Source organism: Pelophylax lessonae, assembly GCF_965119305.1.
Source record: "Pelophylax lessonae genome assembly, chromosome: 3".
Taxonomy (NCBI): domain Eukaryota; kingdom Metazoa; phylum Chordata; class Amphibia; order Anura; family Ranidae; genus Pelophylax; species Pelophylax lessonae.
Genome location: NC_138770.1, coordinates 398039877 through 398058765, shown reverse-complemented (window position 1 = coordinate 398058765; position 18889 = coordinate 398039877). Strand labels below are relative to the sequence as shown.

At 47.7% G+C, this 18889-nt stretch overlaps 2 protein-coding genes across 4 annotated transcripts in view; one reads left to right on the top strand and one right to left on the bottom strand.

Moving 5' to 3' along the window:
* The window catches only part of CDK19 (cyclin dependent kinase 19), a 420668-nt gene that overhangs the window by 274096 nt on the left and 127683 nt on the right, over positions 1-18889 (top strand). For all 3 annotated transcript variants that reach the window (XM_082249930.1, XM_082249929.1, XM_082249928.1), the window contains exon 7: positions 12973-13116. In XM_082249930.1, coding sequence (XP_082106056.1) covers positions 12973-13116 — 144 coding nt within the window. The remainder of the gene's footprint in view (positions 1-12972; positions 13117-18889) is intronic.
* LOC309551406 (NADH dehydrogenase [ubiquinone] 1 alpha subcomplex subunit 7-like) lies at positions 13919-14355 on the bottom strand. The gene has a single exon (XM_082251980.1). It carries the CDS (start codon positions 14342-14344, stop codon positions 14039-14041), a length of 306 nt encoding a protein of 101 aa, XP_082108106.1. The 5' UTR covers positions 14345-14355; the 3' UTR covers positions 13919-14038.

The following is an 18889-nucleotide window of genomic DNA, read 5'->3' as shown; positions in this document are numbered from 1 at the left end:
CAAGGGAACACCAGAAGTCATACAGCCTATTATGAATTCGGACAGATCATCTCATTGATGGAGCAACACTGTCCAGAGATTTCTGTTGGGCCACATCCCAGAAATAGACAACTGTCAAGTGGATTACCCTAAACGTCACTGCCTGGACCATGAGGAATAGGCCCTTCACCCCAACATCTTCAACCTGAATTGTCAGAGATGGTGATCCTGGCTATGGACATCCTGTTCTCCAGATTCAACAACAAGCTACCTCTAGTGCAAATTCTGCCTGATCTGCTCTACGAAATAGAACAATAAACTGGTGTTTTTCATTGCACCAAACTGGCCCAGAATAACCTGGTACACAGACATACTCAGACTATTTAGAGATGACCCCTGGCCTTTTGCCAACAGACCTGCAGCCTCAGAGTTGTCTTCTCCATCCTGCCTCTCAGTCATTGGTTTTACCAGCATGGCTGTTGAAGCTCAGGTATTATAGGGCAGAGAGGTCCCTGGGTCTGTCATTCCTACTTTGCTAAAAGCAAAAAAAGGCACTTTCATAAATATCTGCTTTTGTATCTGTAAATTCTTCTTTGCCTGGTGTGAATATAGGCACTTAAATCTCAGAGATTACTCTTTGCCTTGCATTCTGGCCTTCTTAAAATCAGGACTTGACCAGACCCCTCCTTATACTTACCTGAGCCTGATGTCGATCCAGCAACATGCACATAAGCAGAAGCTCTCTCTGTTCTCTCCCTCCACATAGGCTCAGAGACAGATGTGGGAGCCATTGGCTCTTACGGCTGTCACTCCTAGCCAGTGAGGTAGGAGCAGGGGGTGTTGCCAAAACCACTCTCTGTGTGTCTACGGAGCAATCTTGCACGAGTATCCCCATAGCAAGCAGCTTACTATGGTGGGCATTCAGAGAGAGGAGGAGCTAGGAGCAATGGCTGGGGACTCCAGAAGAGGAGGATCGGGGCTGCTCTGTGCAATTGTATATAAAACATGTTATTTAAAAAAAGGGCTTACACTTACTTTAAACACTCTGAAAGGACAGGTTTTTGCCTTTTTTTTAAAAGCCCTCTGACCTCGCTCTTCCTTGTCAAAGCCTTTATTCAAGGTGTATCTCTGATCTATCTTCCCTTTCAGCACCTTGTACTTCCTTGGGACCTCAATCTTGTTCTCTCTGCTCTGCAAAAAACACTTTTTGAACCCATCAGGGAAATCCCCTTAGATGATTCCTCCTGAAAAGTGGCCTTCTTGGTTGCTATCATGTCTGAAAAGATAGATATGGTAGTTTTACACCCAAGATAAACATTAGGCAGCACTCCAGACAGCTAGCTTTCCAAATTACATATATTTATGAAATACAGTATCATATAGAGACATAACAATAAATTGTAGTACATGCACAAGATCTCCCCACAGTTCCTCTATCTAGACAAAAACAGACTCTTAGCTGCAAGCGTCAACTACATTTTCATTAGAACAGGGAGGAGATCCTGGTTAAAAGAACAGCAAAAAACAAGCATTAATACACATGGGGAGATACCAGAAAAATCCTTAAGCTAGCATGTGGACACTCAGGATCAGGTGCAGGTGGGAATCAGTGTTTTGGAGTAAAGACTCCTTTCTCAAGTTAGATCCACCTGAGAACTCGGGAACCACTTGAGAAAGTGGTCTTTACTCGAAATGTTGTGATTCCCATCCCCACGTGATCCTGAGTGTCTGCATGTCAGCTGAAAGTTTTTTTTTTTTTTGTATCTATGACTGTGTATTAATGCTTTTCAATTGCTGTACTTTTAGCTTGGATCTCCTCCCTGTTCTATTAAAAGTAAACAGTATATGATGCTTGTAGCTAAGAGTCTGCTTTTTTTCTAGATAAAAGAAACTGTGGAGAGATCTTGTGCATGTGCCTTAAATTATTATGTACCAACAGTATATGATGCTTCCTTTCATGAATATATGTAATTTGAAAAGCTAACTGACTGCAACACTGCCTAATATTCATTTCGAGTGTATTCTTCTTGGGTCTTTCTTGAGGATACCCAATCTATGGCTCTGTGTTTAATATTTGAAATATAAATTAAAAATGTTTGTCATTTGTTTTTTACTGATGTTGTTATTTGGGTGTACATTGTCCTATTTTTTGTTTTACTAAGTCTTACACCCAAGAACATCTTTTTTCCTAAGGTGACATCAGTCTTTCACCTCAATGAAGACATAGTCCTTCCATCTGTGTGCCCTACTCCAAATCACCCAAAGGAAGTTGTACTTCACTGCATGGATGTAGTCAGAGCCATCAGAGTCTACCTCAAAGCAACAGCTTCTGTCAGGAAGATGGACTCCCTATTTGTCCTACCCTCAGGACCCCACAAGGTACATCCTGCTTCCAAGTCCGCCAAAGCTGAGTGGATAAGGCAACTCTTTGCTGGAGCTTATGCTCTAAAGGACAGAACTTCTCCTGTGCTTCTACTTGCCCACTCCACCAGGTTGGTGGGTGTTTCCTGGACATTCTGGCCCCATGCCTCTGTGGCCCAACTTTGTAAGGTCACCACCTGATCCTCGGTTCATACTTTTCAAAGTTTTAGCAGGTGGACGACCAGTCTCCCGCAGATGCAGCTTCTAGCCTCAAGGTTCTGAAGTTGGGTCTGTTGATCCTTGTTGTTATTGTGCCTGTTGGCACAATACTGTGTACCTAGTTGTTTACCACACTTCTCATTCATTGCTTGGGAATGCCTTAGGGTCTATTAACTGTGTCCTGTACTGTACAATTAACATAAAAGACATTTTGAATCACCCGCAAATACCATGTCTTGAAGTATAGTATAGGACACAGGCCACCCTGCTTTTTTATCCCTGAAACTCTGCATTCCTTGCTACATACAATTCTGAGGACTCACAGAGTGGGGTCGAGTTAAAGGGATGATGCCCAGGTGGCATGTCATCAAAAGCTTGCCAGTGTTCAGTCATTTGAAGGTACCAGCCTATAAGCCATGGTCTATGAAAACTCTGCCTGTGTCATGTATGGTACGATTAAGATATTCTGGCTTCTGCTGTGTCCAAGATTAGACCTAGGTATTGCAGACAGTTTGAGGGCAGGAGGGCAGACTTTGGCAAGATGATTAACCAGCCAGTGGTTTGAAGGAACTGAATGGTCCTTTGTATTGTATATTCCAAGATTTAGAATTTACAGGTAACCCAAAATTATTATTTTTTGTAGCCTGCAATGCTTGCCCTGAAGCCAAATGAGCTGCCTTGCCCTTTTTGGACCTCCAGCAAGGAGTACTTTATATATAATTGGCATGCATACTCACACAAATTGGCCAACAGTGTCTGTAACTGCATATATTTTTCTACACACTAGAAAGGCCTTATTCACACCGGCATAAAAATTGTCACTTTACAGATGTCCACAATTTTTTGTTCTTTTTTTTAATGCCTTTAAACCTAGTTCAGTAGTTAGCCCATATGGCCATGCCCATTCGGAGTTTAGATCTATATTTTAAGAGCAGCATTAGGAGGCATAAAAAAATGCCCCATAGCTGTATTCGGAGAGGAACTTGAGCATGATTTAAGCGCGCACGTGCCTAAATGCATGCATATGCGCATAAATTTATTTCCGTGGCTAGAATAAATTAATATTGTTTGTGCTCATACACTTTTAAATGGCATACACCTGCAAAACATTAATGCTCATAATTGCGCACCAACATTAGCATTTTTTTATTTTTCTGTCTTCTTCTGGCAGAAAGATCCCGTGTAGGTACAGTGGATATAAAAAGTCTACACACCCCTGTTAAAATGTCAGATTTCTGTGATGTAAAAAAAAAAATGAGACAAAGATATATAATTTCAGAACTTTTTCCACCTTTAATGTGACCTATAAACTGTACAACTCAATTGAAAAACAAACTGAAATCTTTTAGGGGGGGATGGGGAAGTAAAAATAAAAAAACTAAAATAAAGTGGTTGCATAAGTGTGCACACCCTCTCTAACCGGGGATGTAGCTGTGTTCAGAATTCCGCAATCACATTTAAACTCATAAGCAAAAAGGTCCAACTAAAAGGCGCTCTAAAACTGGAACCTACCACTGCACTACAGCATAGAGGAATAAAAGCACAATCATAATGATAGAAATCCACAAATGATTTGTTTGTGTAAATAGATAAATATATAACAATGCTAGCCACATTAAAATAAATCGGAAATAAAAAGCAAGTCTAACTCCTAACAAAATCAATAAGAGTAAACAGTGGAGCATAAAATATACACCCGTTATCCAGAGTGAAAGAAACAATAATGCTCAAAATCCATAAAAGCATAAAAATATGCATAGGTGAGTTCATATAAATAACAATCCTAATGTATTCTGTTCACCACACCGCGTGAGAAAGTGACACCGCTCCCTCTAGGTAATTCACTCACCAGATATCTGACATATATTCGCATATCCAGTAGGGTGGGAGATGAACTGTATACAGGTATATGTCCATAAGAGATGTCACCAACTCATAGTCACTGCATAAACATCGGTAAAAAGAAAGTAGATGGAAAATACCATAGCGTGATACCGTAATAAATATTTTTTATTCAAGTAAACTTCATACATAAAACTCTCATTTCCTGGAGAATACACGGGCAAAGTGAATCCACAATGAATGCTAACATCTCATGGTAGCGGTGTTTACCGTAGAGACGATTTCTGCATCTTTGCTCAGGGTCTCCAGGGTCCGTAATGTCACTTCCGGTTTGAACGTCAATCAACAAGTCTAGTTTCCTTGCAGCCACATCCCGACGTGTTTCATCATCACAACTTCGTCCTCACATGTTGAATAGGAGTCAGTACACACCTGCCATCATTTAAAGTGCCTCTAATTAACCCCAAGATCAGCTGTTCTAGTAGGTTTTTCCTGACATTTTCTTATTCGCATCCTTCAGCAAAAACCATGGTCCGCAGAGAGTTTCCAAAGCATCAGAGGGATCTCATTGTAAAAGGTATCAGTCAGGGGAAAGGTACAAAAAAGTTTCAAGGCATTAGATATACCATGGAACACAGTGAAGACAGTCATAATCAAGTGGAGAAAATATGGCACAAGAGTGGCATTACCAAGAACTGGACGTCCCTCCAAAATTGATGAAAAAAGGAGAAGAAAAATAATTAGGGAGGCTGCCAAGAGGCCTACAGAAACATTAAAGGAGCTTCATGAATATCTGCCAAGTACTGGTTGCGTGGTACATGGGACAACAATCTCCTGTTTATCTGGGCTATGGGGTGGAGTGGCAGGGTGGAAGTATTTTCTTACAAAGAAAAACATCCAAGCCTTGCTAAATTTTTCAAAAACACATCTGAAGTCTCCCAAAAGCATGTAGGAAAATGTGTTATGATCTGATGAAACCAAGGTTAAACTTTTTGGCCATAATTCCCAAAGATTTTTTTGGTGCAAAAACAACGCTGCACATCACCAAAAGAACACCATACCCACAGTGAAGAATGGTGGTGGCAGCATCATGCTTTGGGGCTGTTTTTCTTCAGCTGGAACATTGGCCTTAGTCAAGGTAGAGGGAATTATGAACAATTCCAAATACCAGTCAATATTGGCACAAAACAAGAAGAGCAACTTCATTTTTCAGCATGACAACGACCCAAAGCATACATCCAAATCAACAAAGCAATGGCTCCACCTGAAGAAGATTAAAGTTTTGGAATGGCCCAGTCAGAACCAGACCTGAATCAGATTGGAAATCTGTGGGGCGATCTGAAGAGGGCTGTGCACAGGAGATGCCCTCGCAATCTGACAGATTTGGAGTGTTTTTGCAAAGACGAGTGGGTAAATATTGCCAGGTCAAGATGTACCATGCTCATAGACTCCTACCCAAAACAACTTGAGTGCTAAAATAAAAGGGTGTGCACACTTATGCAACCATATTATTTAATTTATTTTATTTTAAATTTCCTTATGTTTGTTGTTTGTTGTTTGACTGAGTTTTACAGTTTATAGGTCACATTAAAAGTGAAAAAGTTCTGAAATGATTTATCTTTTTCTATTTTTTTACATCCCAGAAACCTGGCATTTTAACAGGTGTGTAGACTTTTTATATCCACTGTAGGAGTAATTTAATACACCATGTACATGAACATTCTACACCAGGCTAGAGTGGGGAAATTAGTATATATAGAAAAATGTCTGCAGTTGCAAACACCAACAACCATTATACCAGCATACCTAATAGGAAGCAGCACTCTCTCTGAACGTTGACATATTTATGTTTCTTGCCATATTTTGCCACTCTAGCCTGGTGTAAAATCTTTAGGATTAAAATGAAGCTCAACTTTGAGTGTTTGCAATATAAGAAAGTGACATGTTATCTAAGCAGATACTTCTGCAAAAGTTACATTTCTCTTACGTCCTCCGACAGTCGCCGCCACCTCTAAGTCATCACTATTGGGTATTGACTTCCGCTCCGCAGGAGTAGCTAGGCATAAGACTTAGTCAAAGAACAAAGACATTTGCATATACACACCCATGGGGGCTGTCCACTGGTCAATACCCCCCTGCAGTGACACTCTCAACCCAGTTTGTTTCTGCCTAGCGTCAGGAGTAGTTAGGCTTACCCTGTGCTGGGGCTACAGTCTCAGCCTTTCTGATCTTTTTTATTTGATTTTCTTTTGAAAATGTCCGTTTTTTCTTATTATACTAGCTGTTTATTTTGTCAGCTTTAGTTTTTAGTCGACTCTTCGGATGAAGATGGATTCATGCAGAGCTGGGAATCGGACTGACCGCCCTGGTTCTCCAGGGCAGAGGGTCAGAGGGACCCCCAGCCCGCCATCGAGCGTACAGCCATGGTTCGTCCTGGCATTATGAACGACCCATCCCTGCTCGCAGCAGGGATGCAGCTGTGAGGTGGCTACCTCACTGGACACATCTGCGATATGCAGTGTAATGTCCTTGGCAAAACGGCATTCCCTGTCAGATGAGGACAGAGGCTTTCCGTTCTGAGGGGCACCCCACGCCATCTGGTACAGGTAAGTACTTCTGTGTGGGGCCTCTGTCTGGGGTGGCAGTCCTGTGTTGCTGTGTGTCCCCCATGTCTGTGCCGGGGTGGAGCTCCCTATTGCGATCCCTGTGGGGGTCTTCTCTATACATGCGGCGTGTATGTTTATGGGCCCCTTCCCCGGTGTCACTTCGGTGTGTGTTTGGGGGTGCAGACGTTGTGTGTGTGGCGGCCGCAGCGGGGAAAAACCACGCGGTCCGCCATCTTTACTTTGGGCAAGCATGTTGGCTTCACTGTGGGCTGATTTACATGCTGTTTTGGCACCATCCGGCGCCATCTTGCGTGTGGCAGAACGATCATTCCATGCACATGTCGGCGGCCATTTTCCCGAAGTCTCCCATTCAGTTCTATGGGCAGCCATTTTCCCTGGGTCATTTGCAGCTCATAGTTCAGCCTCTCATGATCTCACTTCCTTTTCCTCTGAAGCAGCCATCTAGGTGGTAACACTCTGTGAGGCTCTGCAGACTGTCTCTTCCATAACCTTCTGTTTTGTCATTTCTGGCTCAGTTTTCCTATTGGGGGTCTTTGTTCACTGTACATATAGCGGTGGACTGCGCACTCCGCAGCGGTTTTAAAGGGACAGTACCCTTTTATTGCACTGTTATTTTCACCTTGGGCAATGGACAGCAAATTCCCTCCAGCCCTGGTGGGGGACCCCAGTCCCACTGTGGCCCCTGTTATGCCTGATTTGGCCGCTGTAGTGGCATCCTTAGTGTCCAAAATGGAGGTGCTGATGGCTGAACGTGCTGCTAGGAAGAGGCCCAGATTATCTCTCTCCTCTGATTCAGATGGCGATATGGCTGCTGCGGCGGGCGTGCCCTTTTCAGGGTCTCGCTCATTCTTAGACCCACTGAGGTCTGAGGGGGAGGCGGAGGTGGAGGGGGTTGATGTTTCTCCCCCGGGCTCGCCTGAAGGACGCGCGACCATGGATGAGTTGATTGTTTCTGTAAAAGAAACTCTGCATTTGGAGGATGAGCCCAGTCCTCCGGGCATTGTGTCCTCATTTGGGACACACAGGACCCGCAAGTCGGCGCAGGTTTTTCCCTGCCCCGCTGAGTTCCATTACACTGTTAATGAACTGTGGCGCACTTTAAAACGTCCATTCATGGTACCTAGTCGGTTTAATTTACTTTATCCCTTTGCACCGGCTACGGAATCGCGATGGTGTGTGCCTCCACAGGTGGATCACACTGTGGCAGTGTTGAACAAGGCTACCTTGATTCCTACTGAGGAGACCCCGGTTTTTCGGGATCCCACGAACAGGAGGTTAGAGTCTCTGGCCCGCCATTCCTACACAGTGGCGGGTTCCTTGCTCAAACCTGTTTTCGCGTCCGTTCTGGTGGCTCAGGCGGTGGCTGATTGGACTAAGGTGCTTAGGAGCAACCTTGTGTCTGATTCTGTCCCACCTGCCAGGCTGGATATGGTGGATCAAATTCACCAAGGAGTCATGTATTTGTGCGATGCAGCCTTAAATTAGGCCCCTTTGGTAGCACGCCTATCTAGTGTCGCGGTGCTTAACCGTCGACTGATCTGGCTGAAGAACTGGTCGGCTGACCAGACATCAAGGAAAACAGTTGCTGATTTTCCCAATGCTGGTTCTCGCCTATTTGGCGAGGCGTTAGATACCTTGGTAAAAGGCGTCACGGGGGGCAAGAGCACCATGCTGCCCCAGAACCCGAAGCACAAGTCCTTTTGTGGCAAGCAGCGTTGCACCTCTCGACACAACCAGGGGTCCTTTCGTGCCTTTCGGAATCAAACCAAGGGCAAGCCCTTCAAGGGCCAAGGTAGCCAGAAGAAGACCTGGACAGGCAAACAGAAGTCCGGCAGTGCCAGTGCGGCGGGTCAATCCACCTCTGCCTGAAGGGGCGCCCTCACCCATTTCAGGGGTGGGGGGACGTTTGCGCGGTTTCCTCCAACCTTGGCTACTCCGAATTCCGGACAGGTGGGTTCAGGAAATCATACGATCAGGGCACAAGATCGAATTCCTTTCATGGCCGGCAGACAGATTTTTCCCTCAAATCTTCATTTGACCCCAGGGCGCCTGCAGGACCTGCATCAAGCGGTGCAGGACCTCCTTGCCCAGGGGGTGATTGTCCCGGTGCCTCATCGGGACAGGTTTCGGGGGTTTTATTACAATCTGTTCACTGTGCCCAGAAAGGAGGGCTAGATGCGTCCTATTCTGGACCTGAAAGCTCTGAACTGCTTTGTGCGCGTTCGAAAGTTCCATATGGAATCTCTCCGCTCGGTGGTGGCCTCCCTGAGCCCAGGGGAATTTCTGGCCTCTATAGACCTGAAGGATGCGTACCTACACATCCCCATTTTCGAGGGTCACCAGAGGTACCTTCGGTTCGCTATAGCGGTGGACCACTATTCGTTTGTGGCGTTACCTTTCGGTCTCGCTTCGGCTCCAAGAGTCTTTACAAAAGTGTTGGCGCCTGTTCTAGGCCTGCTGAGGGCTCAGGGCATTGTGGTCTTGGGATATCTGGACGATCTCCTCTTAAGATCGAGTGTCCGCCAGGACCTACTGCGCGATCTGTCCACCACGGTACAGACGCTCCAGGAGTTCGGATGGACCATCAACGTACAGAAGTCGAACTTGTCTCCTTCGGTTCGTCTTCCCTATCTGGGAATGGTTCTGGACTCTGCTCAAGCAAAGGTGTTCCTGCCGGAGGACAAGCTCCGGACCTTACAGGACAAGATCAGGTCCCTCAGGGACAAGCCATCCTCGTCACTCAGGACCTGCATGCGCTCCCTAGGGTTGATGGTATCGGCCTTCGAGGCGATACCCTTTGCCCAGTTTCACACACGGCCTCTTCAAGCGGAGATCCTGGCCAGGTGGGACAGACTACCTCAGTCCTTGGATCTGAGTGTCTCGTTGAGTCGCCGGACCAGAATGGATCTTCTGTGGTGGCTTCAGTCCCCGGCTGTCTCAGAAGGAAATCCCTTCCGTCCATTGCTGTGGATGGTGATTACCACGGATGCCAGCCTGTCGGGCTGGGGTGGAGTCCTGGGCAACCTGTCTGCCCAGGGCACTTGGTCGGGGGAGGAATCCTCCCTTCCGATCAACATATTGGAATTGTGAGCGATCAAACTCTGTCTCTTCCAGTGGTCAGATCGACTTTGGGGCCGTCCGGTTCGGGTACAGACGGACAATGCTACCGCGGTGGCTTACATCAACCACCAAAGGGGGCACCAGGAGTGCCCGGGCAGCCCGGGAGGTGACCGACATTCTGTCTTGGGCCGAGCCTCATGTCCCGGCAATCTCAGCAGTTCACATTCCGGGTGTGGAGGATTGGCAGGCCGACTATCTGAGCAGCCAGACCGTGGACCAGGGGGAATGGTCCCTACACCCGGAGGTCTTCCAAATGCTTTGTGCGAAGTGGGGATCCCCGGACGTGGATCTGTTCGCGTCTCGGCTAAACCACAAGGTGGAAAGGTTCGTGGCAAGAACGCCCGATCCTCTTGCAGACGCCTCGGATGCGTTGGTGGCCCCTTGGCATCAGTATCGTCTGATGTATGCCTTTCCTCCGATTCAGTTGTTGTCCAGGTTCCTTCGCAGGTTAGCCTCGGAAACCGCACCTCGTGATTCTGGTGGCGCCGGACTGGCCGGGCTGGTCCTGGTACGCCGACATTGTTCACCTGGCAGTGGCGCCTCTTTGGCGGATGCCGATGCGAGGAGATCTGCTGTCTCAGGGACAGATCTTCCATCCTGCTTTACAGTCGCTGGCTTTAAAGCGGTAGTATCCCGCTTTTTTACACTTTTACCTACAGGTAAGCCTATAATAAGGCTTACCTGTAGGTACAAATAATATCTCCTAAACCGGCATGGTTTAGGAGATATTTACAGTGCATGCAGCCGCTCGCGCGAGCGGCGCATGCGCTCTGAAGGTCCGGGGGGACCTTCAATCTATTTGCCGGGAGCTTGCCGGAAAATCACTCCCGCGCGCATGCGCGGGAGTGACGTCATCGCGGCTCCGGCCAATCATCGCGCCGGAGCCGTCTCTTCCAGCCAATCACCGCGCCGGAGCCGCCGAACCCGGAAGAGACGGCGAGGGATCATGGCAGCGCCTGCAGCGATGTCCGGGGGTCCGTGTCGGGGCTTCGTTCTAAGGTAAGTAATACATAATGAGCTAGTATGCGATGCATACTAGCTCATTATGCCTTTGTCTTGCAGGTTTTTTTTTTTTTTTTTGAACTTTGGGTTTACAACCGCTTTAACGGCCTGGCTGTTGAGACCCAGGTCCTGAGAGGCAGGGGTCTCTCCCCTGAGGTCATTCCTACCCTGATCAAGGCTAGGAAAACCTCCTCTGGTAAAATTTATTACCGTACCTGGAAAGCTTATTTCGCCTGGTGTGAGTCCAGGGGGTTCTCCCCTCGCTCGTACTTGGTGTCGAGAGTGTTGGCATTCCTCCAGTCGGGTGTGGACCAGCGCCTGGCGCTGGCCACGATAAAGGGCCAGGTACCTGCACTGGCTATTCTTTTCCAATGCCCTGTGGCGTCTCACTCCTTAATTCGCACTTTCATTCAAGGCGTGCGACATTTGGCTCCTCCCAGGAGGGAGCCTTTACCTCCATGGGACTTGAACTTGGTTCTGTCCGTGTTACAGCGTTCTCCCTTTGAGAGCATCCGGGAGAAATCGTTGCCTCTGCTGTCTAAGAAGGTTGCCTTTTTAGTAGCGATCACTTCGGCTCGCAGAGTATCGGAGCTGGCGGCGTTGTCTTGCCGCTCTCCTTACTTGGTAATTCACAAGGATAAGGTGGTCTTGCGACCACACCCATCTTTTCTTCCTAAGGTGGTCTCTGAGTTCCACCTTAATAAGGACATTGTCCTGCCTTCGCTTTGTACGAAGCCTAAGCATCCCAAGGAGGTTGCATTGCATTCCTTGGATGTTGTCAGGGCGATCAGGGTTTACCTGTCGTCCACTGAATCCTTTCGGAAGACGGATTCCCTCTTTGTCCTTCCTGAGGGACCTCGGAAGGGCATGGCTGCGTCTGCAGCGACCATTGCCAAATGGATCAGACAGACTATTGAACAGGCCTATGCTTTGAAGGAACGGGTTCCACCCTTCCCTGTTAAGGCGCACTCTACCAGATCTTTGAGTGCGTCCTGGGCCTACTGGCATCGTGCCTCGGTGGCCCAGGTGTGCAAGGCTGCGACTTGGTCGTCAGTGCACACCTTTTCCAAATTCTATAAGGTAGATGTTCTGACATCAGCTGATGCCTCCTTTGGCCGCAAAGTTCTTAGTGCGGCAGTGTCATGAGGGACCCCTGTTTTGTTGTGGGTCCCTGACTGTTGGGGTTGTTTATCCCCTGGGTTGTTTGCTTTCCTGGGCTGTTGCTCCTGTTGAGCCTTTTCTGTTGCCCAGAAGGTTCTCTTACTGTGCGTGTAAGGTTCCTTTCTCTGATGTGGGTACTGCGTTGCCTTTTCTACGGTTGCGTCTCCCACCCCTCATGTCTACACTGCTTTGGGACATCCCAATAGTGATGACTTAGAGGTGGCGGCGACTGTCGGAGGACGTAAGAGAAAACTGAATTTTTGTAAAATCTTACCTGTAAAATTCCTTTCTCTGAGTCCCCCGTCCCTCTTTTGGGGTTTTTTCTTGTACACTTACTGCTATGCTACCAAACTGAGTTGGGAGTGTCACTGCAGGGGGGTATTGACCAGTGGGACAGCCCCCATGGGTGTGTATATGCAAATGTCTTTGTTCTTTTGACTAAGTCTTATGCCTAGCTACTCCTGCGGAGCGGAAGTCAATACCTAATAGTGATGACTTAGAGGTGGCGGCGACTGTCGGAGGACTCAGAGAAAGGAATTTTACAGGTAAGATTTTACAAAAATTCTGTTTTTTATTATACCAAAATTATGGTGTTGAATTGTGATAAGTTGCTGTATACAATGACTGTAAACTAAAGACATAATATTTCTATTTTGAACAGATATTTGGGCTATTGGTTGTATTTTTGCTGAGTTGTTAACATCGGAGCCTATTTTTCATTGTCGGCAAGAAGATATAAAAACAAGTAACCCATTCCACCATGATCAGCTGGACCGGATTTTCAGTGTGATGGGATTCCCTGCAGGTAAATCACAACTTCCTCTAGGTGTTAGCTTGGCTGTGGCTGTATTTCCTCAGAAAGAAACATTTATTAAATAATACATTCCTGGAAGGTTTGTTGGACTTTGAACCACTTACTGCATATTCTTTATTAAGTATATATTTTTATGTTTTTATTATGTATGTTTTCTCTGTAACATGTAGATTCTTGACATCTAGTATAATAATGTCTTGCACGTGAGCATATTGTGCTACAAACATAGATCTCAAAAGAACCAGTGCTTTAACTTTTATATAAATACACTGATATAATCTATCCATTAGCTGTATGAAACTGAGGAGATGCCATGGTGTCTGATGGTAGCTAAAAGGAAATGCTTTTTGGGTTGTTGCCAAGGACAGAGAGTTCATACAATAAATAACTCTGATTATGTGAAATGGCAATAGGAAGCCAAATATCAACCCTTGTATTCCCTTTACTCTCACTCTGTAAGGTGTCATGACAGATAAAGGATAACTTATCTCAAGACAAGTTTAATTAGTAAAATATCAGGTTTTATCTTCTGGACATTTCTTTGTTGTAAGAGTGAGCTCCTAAACTTCAGCACATTCATTTTCCAGCTGGTGAAATAAATATAATGGCTGAATATTGATGTATGTAGTAGTGATTTTTATGTTTGTCATTTAGGCCTCATGTACACTGCTGCTGATAAACAGACATTTTGAAACAGTTGGGTGTTTTTTCAGCAGCCCCTGAACTCTCCTCTATGTTATCTTATCTGTCCATGTACACTCGTTGTACGAGTCGTTTATGGTCCTTTTTTTTTTTTTTTTACTTTAAGTTTTTTTTATTTTACAGTACACCTAATATTAGGTTTAATAGGATTAATATGAATAATCTTCCATGAAGTGTTCACAGGTATGGTTGATCACGTGACAACTCCCATTTAGGAGGGCAGATTCACTGGCTTTTTTGTAGCTTTTGAAACCACTGAATCTGAGCTGACTGAGGTTCCTCCAGCAGCTAGAACCTTTTGGGAAGACATAATAATTGAAGGAGGCATAGCTTCTCTGCGTCCATCACGTGAACAATAATAGTTGTTGGCAGATTTATGGCTTGGACCCACAGGTAGAGCTGGAGGTGGCGGAGTCCTGCTGGCAATTTCTGTATCCCGCAGCTGTAGTTTTTCTTGAAGATTATGCCCAGACGCCCAGTTCCGAAGCCTCTGGATGAATTTTGTAGCAGAAGCCATCTCTCTTGTCAAGGACAGTTGAGTTTAGTGGCATTTTTTTTAAAGCAAAAAATTGTGTTCAAATGGAAGTTTATTGGCATTTGAAATACCAAATGCTTGTAACAGCGTGCAAAAGGCTCTTTCACACGGGCCGCCTCCGTACTGCTCAGCGGGGGATCGATCTGCCGATCCCCCACTGAGCAGGCAGGTGACAGCTTTCTCTCCGCTCTGTGTGCGGAGATGGAGCTGTCAGAGCCCCTCTGTTCTCTATGGGGAAATCAGATGAGGGCGGACCGCCGGTCCGCTCTTATCCGATCCCCTGAACGGATGGAAAATAGGGTTTCCATCCGTCCAGATTTCACGGACAGGATCATATGCGGATGGCAGCGGGTGTCAGTGGACATGTCACCGCTGACATCCACTGCCCCATAGGGATGCATGGAGGACCCTATCAGGTCCGCCTAAAAAACTGACAGGCTGATCTGATCGGATCATTCGTGTGAAAGGGGCCTAAAGCGTCTAAACGATGTAACTCGCAATTATAAGCATTTCGTTAGGTATAGGTGTTTTCAATGGGGATACATTTCTGACCATTTTTCAATGTATAAACGCTTCTAAACGCAAACGCCGCCAGAAGCGCATAAACGCGGCATGTAAACACGGCAAAACGGACGTTTTTAACCGACAGTTACTAGCTGTCAAGTTCCAGCATTCACGAAAGCTTTTCAAACGTCCCGTGTACATGAAGCCTAAGGCTAAAAATTTTCACTTTTATTTATTATGAGTGACACTCTCATTTCTATTACGTCCTCTGACAGTCGCCGCCCCTCATATAGTCTTCACCAATGGGTATTGACCTTTTATCCACAGGAGCAAGCTAGGCATAAGACTTAGTAAAAACACAAACAATTTGCATAGACACACCTGTAGGGGGCTGTCCCACTGGTCCAATACCCCCCTGCTATCAGCATTCCCAACTCAGTTTGTCTTTTGCCTAGTTTTGAGTAAGATAGGCTTCCCTGTGCTGGGGCTATAATCTCAGCCTTTTCTTCTGTTTTCTTACATTTTATTTGATGCTAAGTGTGTTTTCTTTGCACTGTTAGCTTTTTTATTTGTTTCCTGCGCTAGTTAGTCCGAACGTCGGAAGACTGGGAGCTGGGAATCGGACTGGTTGTACTAGAGCCTTACGGAATCCCAGCCCGCCATCGAGCTTTTAGCAGGCTATGCGTACGCCCTGGCCTCGCAAACGACCTGTCCCTGTCCTCAGGGACAAAAGCCCGCGAAGTGGCCACTTCGCTAGGATGTCTCAACTGCGTCCTCCCGCGTGTTGCTAGAATCCTGTTTTGGCTGATGGCACCCCCACCACCAGAGGTGGGAGGCTTCCTGTCGCATAGAGGCAACCACGCCTTCGAGGGTGCAGGCATGTGTGTGGGGGCCGCTGCGGTGAAAAATTAGCGGGGCCGCCATTTTGCGTGTAGGCAGGCTGTTCTGACTTCAGTAGGGGCATTCAGCAGCCATTTTCCATGTAGTGTATCGCGCCCTTTCGGGCGCCATCTTTAGTGTGGCAAGGTTTTTGCACATGTGTTCGGCGGCATTTTCCCGGAGCCTCCCCATTACTTTCAATTGGCAACCATTTTTCCTTGGCCCGAGTCCTATTTAGCCTCTAGCAGTGTGACATCACTTACTTTCTTCATGCAGCCAGATCGTTCAGCAAGCGTGGTAACTGTATAGCTACACTTCTGGGGGACTTTTTATGCTGTTTTAAGGGGATATTCCTTTGCTATCGGTTATATTCCTCCCTGTGGGGTGTCTCAGGCTAGTCCTCATTGCGGTGCATTGCGGTGGGATTCGCCGCTATCGCGGTTTTAAAGGGCCAGCACTATAAGTTTTTATGGAGTCCCAGGACAGCAAATTCCCCCCCAGCTCTGGTGGAAGATTCAGGTATGCCTGAATCATCTGCGATTACTGCTGCACTTGCGACTTTAGGGTCCAAAGTGGATCTTTTGATGTCTGAACGGTCTTCTAGAAAAAGGCCTAGGCTTTCTCACTCTTCTGATTCTGAGTCTGATATGGTTGCCATGGACAGTGTACCCCCTGAAGGGTCTCAGTCCTCTAAGTCGGAAGGGGAGGCGGAGGATGAGGAGGGGGGTGATTCCTCCCCCCCCCCCCGGGACGGCCAGAGAACGTGCAGCTATGTCTGCGCTTATTAGTTCTGTTAAGGATACACTACATTTAGAGGCTGAGCCCCACCCGCCGGGTAAGCGGTCTTCTTTTGGGACCTGTAGAACCCAGAAAGCGGCACAGGTGTTTCCTTGTCCCGCTGAGTTTCACGAAACGGTGAACGAACAATGGCGCAATTTGAAGCGTAATTTTGTGGTACCAAAGCGGTTCCATTACCGTTATCCCTTTGCGTCTCCTACGGATTTGCGCTGGACCGTGGCCCCTAAGGTGGATCACACGGTGTCCAGGTTGAACAAGGCCACTCTTATGCCCGCGGAGGACTCTCCGGTGTTTAGGGACCCTACGGATAGGCGGGTGGAATCTCTTACTTGCCACTCCTATATGGTGGCGAATTCTTTGATGAAACCTATTTTCGCCTCTGTCATGGTCTCTCAGGCTGTGGTAGAATGGACCAAGGTTCTCAGATGCACCCTTGTGGCTGATTCCGCCCCTCCTGCTACTTTGGAGATGGTGGACCAGATTATTCAGGCTGTTCTATACCTGTGTGACGCGGCCTTGGATGAGGCCCCTTTAGTCTCGCTACTGTCTGCTGTCGTGGTGATAATCCGTCGTATGGTATGGCTAAAGAGCTGGTAGGCTGACCAGACTTCCAGGAAGACGGTGTCTGACATCCCTTATCCGGGGAATCGCCTTTTTGGGGACTTCCTGGACGAATTGGTTAAGGGGGTTACTGGGGGCAAGAGCACTCTGCTGCCCCAACCTCCCAAGGGTAAGTTTTTCCACGGTAAGCGGGGCCCTTCCTTTAAACCAAATCAGGGGTCCTTTCGTGCCTTCAAGGCACAGGACAAGGGCAAATCCTTCAAAGGTCATGGTGGCCAGAAGAAGCCTTGCACGGCAAGTCCAAAGCCGCCCACGCTGGCTCGGCGGCCCAGTCCGCCTCGACCTGAAGGGACGCCCTCACCCGTTCCAGGGGTGGGAGTTCGGGTGGACCATCAACGTTCAGAAGTCGACTTTGTCCCCTTCTGTTCGACTCTCTTACTTGGGGATGGTCCTGGATTCCGCCCAAGCAAAAGTCTTTCTGCCGGAGGACAAGCTCCGGACTCTACAGGGTAAGATCTGGTCCCTCAGGGACAACGAATCCTCATCGCTCAGGACCCTGGAGTTGATGGTGTCGGGCTTCGAGGCCATACCATTTGCACAGTTTCACACACGATCTCTTCAAGTGAAGATCCTGGCCAGATGGGACAGGCATCCTCATTCATTGGAAAGGAGGATATCTTTGAGTCACCGAGTCAGAGAGGATCTTCTCTGGTGGCTCCAGTCTCCGGCTCTGACGGAGGGGAAATCATTCCGGCCATTGTTGTGGACGGTGATCACCATGGACGCCAGCCTGTCGGGCTGGGGTGGCGTTCCGGGCACTCTGTCTGCCCGGGGCACTTGGTCGGAGGAGGAATCCTCCCTGCCAATAAACATCTTGGAACTGTGAGCATTCAGACTGTGCTTGCTCCGTTGGTCGGATTATCTTTGGGGCCGCCCTGTGCGGGTGTAGACGGACAACGCCACTGCGGTGGCTTACATCAATCACCAAGGGGGCACCAGGAGGGCCCGGGCCGCCCAGGAAGTGACCAAATTCTGTCTTGGGCCGAGACGCAGGTCCCGGCGATTTCGGCAGTTCACATTCCAGGTGTGGAGAATTGGCAGGCCGATTATCTGAGCCGCCAGACCCTGGACCAGGGGGAATGGTCCCTACACCCGGAGGTGTTGCAGATGCTGTGTGCGCGATGGGGATCCCCAGATGTGGATCTATTCGCATCTCGGCTAAACAACAAGGTGGGAAGGTTTGTGGCAAGAACGTGCGATCCTCTGGCAAACGCCTCGGATGCGCTGGTGGTGTTTTGGAATCGGTATCGCCTGATTTATGCCTTCCCTCCGATTCAGTTGTTGTCCAGGTTCCTTCGCAGGTTGGTCTCGGAACCAAAGTTGGTGATTCTGGTGGCCCCGGACTGGCCGTGCCGGTCTTGGTACACGGACATCATACAAATGGTCATCGAGCCTCCCTGGCGGCTCCCGTTACGAGAAGATCTACTGTCTCAGGGGCTGATCTTCCATCCTGCTTTGCAGTCGCTGGCTTTAACAGCGTGGCTGTTGAAAGCCAGGTCCTGAGAGATCGGGGTCTCTCGTCGGCAGTCATTCCTACCCTGCTCAAGGCTAGGAAGGCCTCGTCCGGTAAAATCTATTACCGTACCTGGAAGGCTTATTTTGCCTGGTGTGAATCCAGGGGCGTCCATCCTCGCTCTTTTTCGGTGCAATCTGGTGTGGATCAGCGTCTTGCGCTGACCACGATTAAGGGTTAGTTGTCTGCACTGGCAATCCTTTTCCAGCGCC

Excerpts from the sequence above, each read along its gene's own strand:
- LOC309551406 (XM_082251980.1), bottom strand. The coding sequence starts at position 14,344 with ATGGCTTCTGCTACAAAATTCATCCAGAGGCTTCGGAACTGGGCGTCT.